Source organism: Geospiza fortis, unplaced genomic scaffold, assembly GCF_000277835.1.
Source record: "Geospiza fortis unplaced genomic scaffold, GeoFor_1.0 scaffold592, whole genome shotgun sequence".
Classification (NCBI taxonomy): domain Eukaryota; kingdom Metazoa; phylum Chordata; class Aves; order Passeriformes; family Thraupidae; genus Geospiza; species Geospiza fortis.
Genome location: NW_005054609.1, coordinates 37,151 through 42,652, shown reverse-complemented (window position 1 = coordinate 42,652; position 5,502 = coordinate 37,151). Strand labels below are relative to the sequence as shown.

The window sequence follows — 5,502 nt, the reverse complement described above, 5'->3', positions numbered from 1 at the left end:
CAAAGCCCTGTTGAGCTGTACAGAGCTTCTTTAGAGACAGCAAATAGGGAGGGGAAAGCAGAATGGGCTGCTTCAAGGAGAATTTTATTTGCTAAACTGCCCCAGATCTGGAGCCTGGGGGATGGGAAGGGGAACAAAGTCAAATCTTATCTTCTAAGAGCAGTTCTTTTCCTAAGATTAAACTTGCATCTGCTTAGGACAGAATAGAATAACCTATTTCAGTTGGAAGGGTGTTGCCTTATATATTAGAACAGTGCATGGCAACAGTTCTATTATCATTAAGCTGCAAGGATCCCATAGCTTCTAAGCTTCATACCTTCTTAATGCTTCTCGTGGAGCAGCTCCTCTGAGCAGTGACTCTTCTGGATCCTTGCAGCAGCCATCTGACTCCTCCTCTTGCTACACCCTTTTATGGCACTTATTCTCATTAGTTACAGGTGTACTTAATCTCTAGTAATTGATCCCACCTGCAACTCATGGAGGGGTAAGATTACATTCTACTGCCCCCCTACAGAAGGGATCTTCAATGATCATTTAGTCCAACTTCTCCCTGTAAGTAACCTGGTCTCTTTGGAAAGGGTAGAGCAGGCAGCTCAAAGGACTGACCTAAATACACACAGGGGAACCCAACTGAGCCCTGGGGTACACACCTTTCCTGCCATAAACCACTTTACAGCTTCACCCCCAGAATCCTGGCCAGGGAACCACCCTGATGAGTGTTAAGCAGATGTCACCTTGGCAGTGAATTCCTAGCTCAAGCTGCAAGGAGAGGTGGGTAGCCCTGTGCCTCTGCAGCCAAACTGCTGCAATTCCCTGAGCTCCCAAGGCCTCCCTCTGATGCCAGTTCAGGAACAGGTGACTGAGTAGGGCAGTTCCACACTTCATAAGTGCCTGCACAGTACAAAGCACATGCTGTTCAGCTTGGTCACAGTCAAGTCTTCCTTCTTCAAATGGAAATGCTCCTTTATTGGATGGAAAATAATTAGTTTTCAAATCCATACAATTAAAGCTTGGATCTAGACTAACCTCCTCCTAAAAGACCAACCCCGTGTGAGAGGCCCATAAGCTATGGTGTTCAAAATACCTGAGCAGCCTGCTCTGGGCCACTGAGGACAAGAACTTACCAGCCCCAGAAGGTAATTTGCTAGATTTGTTCTCACTTTAACTATGTCAAGATTCTGGCATGACTGAGACTTCAGGGCCAGTTCCTTTACTGTAAAAGGCAGCTTTGCTCTGAGCTATAATTTCAAAGAACTGGGCTCGTACAGCTTAAGCACCTCCTAAGTCAGTGATTGCACTTCAGCTCTTATATCAAATGCTTTCAAGCAGCCCTCCTCTGGTACTTGGGCTCCGAGTAATTTTGTATCCAAATACACCTAAGTCAGTGATTGCACTTCAGCTCTAATAGCAAATGCTTTCAAGCAGCCCTCCAGACCTTTCTGGTACTTGGGCTCCAAGTCATTTTGTATCCAAATACGTATCTTTTTACTAATGCAGGAATTAAATAAAATGTATTTCTCCTGTAGCTGTAATATTCACATGCTGAATCCACAGAAGAGGCAATGGTGCTGGCTAGGAAGGTGCCTTATTCATGCAACCTCTTTGCAGAGCAGAACAGACTTTCATTTTACATGCTAATAAACCCTCAGTTTCTTGCTCTTAATACAGTGAATTTGCACTGGGGTGAAGGTGCATTGGAGCCAGCCCCATCACAGAGTACTGGCACTTTGGAGGGTGCCTGCTGTTTGGCTGGAATACTGCTGTTCATTTCCTCAGTGATTAAACTGATGTCTTATGATGGTGGTGGCATTTTCCAGGAGTGGCTGCAGGAAGTGGGCACCTCATCCTGTGGAGGTTGAGGCCATCTTACAGAACAACACTAAGATCTCACACAAGATTTGCTTCCCCAACGAAACAGAACTGGTGAGCACTTACTTGTTTTCCCAGCCTTGACCATTATTCCAGCCATGATGTGCTCATCCAGGAGCGCGTGTGAAGACATTCAGTATTCTTATTTCTTACTCTCCTCTGTGTAACAAGAGTCTTGTTATCTCATAGACATTTGATGTGGGAACAAACACCAAAATCCAGACTCTGTGTCAGAACATTGCTTCCAAATTGCAGCTGCACTCCTGGGAAGGTTTCAGCCTCTTTGTGAAGATTGCAGACAAGGTAACTCCTTCTTGACTCTAGCAGGGTAGCCAGGCTGCCCCTCCTCTCTCAATATGCATTTATTACCAGGTAATATGTATTTAATTACCAGGCCACCTAAATAACCATACAAAGCAAGGACCAGAGCAGGTGATTAATGCTTCTGTCTTACTGAGGGGTCACAAACTAAACTTGAACTTTTAGCAGTTGACAATTATTTTCAGTCTCATGAAGGAGCTGGATGAAGATGCAGAGCTTCTATCATTCTGCCAGTACCCAGGTGGCACTAAAAGCAGAGACGCAGGCCTTTCAGCAGCTGCTAGGATGGCTGCATACTCCTGGATCCAGCCCTTTCTCACCCAGACTTTGCCCAGGTGTGCTGCACATGTACAGTGCCTGCTAGGACTACGGAAAGCAGGGGCAACCAGCACCAATTAATCACTTTCTGGTTTGTTGGGAGCCTGCCTTGCCTGACCTGAAGCTTGGGCTGGCTGTCTCACTGAGAGGTCCCTTTTCTCTGAAACTCTGATTAAGTCAAAAGCAGCACTGAGCCCTAGCACAGGGAGGTTCTGGTGTGCTGCCTTCCTGAAAAGAGAAACCCAATATGTAACAACACTTTACAAAGAGAGGAAGACTGGGAATAAGCTAGGCATCTTCAGCTTGACTTCAATAAACAACCTGGAAAGCAAAAAGCAACAGAAGATGCAATAAAGATCCCTGTATGAAATATAAGTAAATTGGGCCTTTCTCCTCCTGTTTTTCTACTTCTTTCCTGCTCTAATTCTGCCCTCTCACTGTAGACAGGGAAAGAAAAGTCAGCCTGATACTTGGGTATGTGGCACAGGCAGTATTTTATGATGTGATAACCCCTATTTTCTCTCCCTCATTGCTTGGCCTCTACAGGTGATCAGTCAGAATGAAGCAGACTACTTCTTTGACTCACTAAGGCAGGTGACAGACTGGAACAAAAGGAACAGGCCAGGAAAAGATGGTAAGGAGAATGCCAGCATGACCAGAAGCTGCATGAGATGCTGTGTTAAACTGGAAAGCAGCTGATCCATCCAGTAGGATTCACTCCATCTTGGGAAGTGTTTATCAGAGTCTTGTATCATTTTTGTTTGTACATACATGGTTAATGCCTGCACCAGCAGCAAGATCCATTGACCTGATGCAGCCAAGCACTGGCTATCAGAAATACCAGAACATTTCTGGGGGGGGTCTCTCCAGAAATTGGAAATTGGTACAGAAGATTTTTTTTGACCTGTTGTATCCAAAACACACAGCTGGATATATGCAAGTTAGATAGGTTGATCCTCAAATACTAAGAATCAGCCAACACATGCAAATAGGTTCTTTACAGAGTGTCACTCATATTTCTTGAGTTATTAGAAAATTTTTAACCAGCTTATTACCTGGTGATACCCAAACACATTATGTTGTCAAGGAACCACTTGTTTGAATAAAACAATGTAATAATAATGATAATAGTAACAACAGCAATTCCTTGCACTTTACTACCCCACCTCCCCAGTGGATAATATATATTTTGAAATCAAGATCACACTCAAACTCTATATCAATTTGTCCTCACCTTTGCATATTTCAGGACAGCTGAGGTTCAACTCCACGAAGCTCTGTCTATGTATCTAAGACCTTCTAACTTCTCTTCCCCAGCTGATGTAGCTGCTAGGAGCTCTGAAAATCACAGTTTAAAGATGTGGGTGCACTAAATCACAATTCATTTGTAGAAGCACAGCCATCAGGAGATGTATTCACATCTGTGTAAAAGAATTTCGGTGTACTGCACACCAGCAGGCAGCTGTCATGAGCACCAATAACAAACACTCAATGGTACTCCCCCAACTTCTCCTCCATCTGATCATTGTATAAGCAGTGTCCAGGAACTGAAAACTGATAATTTCTTTTGTTATCTAAAATGGCTTTTCGTGTTGTTTTGTTAGTAATTTTGTTTGTTACTATTAAAACTATAATTACTTTTCTGAAGAAATTCACAAGCCATTTAAAAACTGTAGGACTATCAGTGACACAGAGAACACTAACAAGGTCTGATCTCCTTAGGGGCTGCTCTGTCTGTGGCCTATGAGGTGTACTTCATGAGAAAGCTGTGGCTGAACGTCACTCCTGGCAAGGATCTGAAAGCTGATACCATTTTCCATTACCACCAGGTAAGCAGCTCCCTAAAGAAGAGTTATCTTGTGATAACTTAATTTCTTGTGAGACATTAAGTCTGTAGGAGTATTACTGTCTCCCTCTTCAAAACCTGCATGATAGAGCCTCCAGAGGAATACCTCCTTCAAAGGGGGACAGAGCTCAGCCTCAGAACAGATTTATTTCTCACAATGTTCACACCTGAGCTATACTGAACACATTGAGAGTACAGCACCTTTACCTCATTGTACTGTGGAAATGCTCATCTTGCTCCATAAATCAGAGAATCCCAGAAAGTTTTGGTTGGATCTTCAGAAGGAGCTAAAAGTTCTTGGAATGTCCTTGGACTGTGTTTGGCAAGCCTTGTGTCCTGATCTCACAAATTTAGAATGCTTAAGTCAGTGTTTGCTTTAGCCCATTCTGTCTGGAGTTAGAGCTGGTCTCTTGCAGGAGCTGCCAAAGTACCTCAGAGGCTACCACAAGTGCTCCAAGGATGAAGCTGTGCAGCTGGCAGGGCTGATTTATAAAGCGCGCTTCAACAACGACCGCACACAGCTGGCAGCCATCCCCAAAATCCTGAAGGAGCTGGTGCCAGACAATCTGCTCCGAGCAGTGGCACCAGATGAATGGAAGAAGGTAAGAACATCAGCCTTCATTAGTCATATTACATTTACAGAACTTTAGGAGAGAAAACACACTGAGCCACACTACATTTTTGACCTGATGGTTTTGAAAGTACTCTGGAGGGATGGTATTGGATATTGCTGGATTTGCCAGCAGGATAGCAAGAGGATTTGCCTCTTACAATCCAGATTTTACATACTCTACCAAAATCCTGAAAGATATCTGCAGGCTTGGATGGCTTATCTGAAGTGTGCATCTTTCTTGGAGATACTAATCTATTTCTAGTGTGCAGAAAAAGAGTTAGAGATAGCAGAGCTAGTGATGAGACTTGGAAGTTGAGGACATTGGACAGAAATAGAAAATTAAAATGTCTCATAAGTATTTCTTGGCAGCAAATCAATCTCCTTGCACCATGTCCATGCTACTTACAGCAAAAGTCTCTCCACAAAAAGGGCAAGGAGATTTCAGCAAGTACTTATCACTTAGTCTGCTGAGGAAAACACAGGACATTGTTTCAAACACAAAGGGAAAATTCACCCTCCAATTTTCAGCCAAAGA

General features: G+C 43.6%; 1 protein-coding gene across 1 annotated transcript in view; it reads left to right on the top strand.

Annotated features, from left to right (window-relative positions):
- MYO7B (myosin VIIB) overlaps nt 1–5,502 on the top strand; it is a 51,100-nt gene that overhangs the window by 42,701 nt on the left and 2,897 nt on the right. The window contains exons 43-47 of the mRNA XM_005430210.2: nt 1,818–1,923; nt 2,059–2,172; nt 3,055–3,142; nt 4,231–4,337; nt 4,771–4,956. Coding sequence (XP_005430267.1) covers nt 1,818–1,923; nt 2,059–2,172; nt 3,055–3,142; nt 4,231–4,337; nt 4,771–4,956 — 601 coding nt within the window. The remainder of the gene's footprint in view (nt 1–1,817; nt 1,924–2,058; nt 2,173–3,054; nt 3,143–4,230; nt 4,338–4,770; nt 4,957–5,502) is intronic.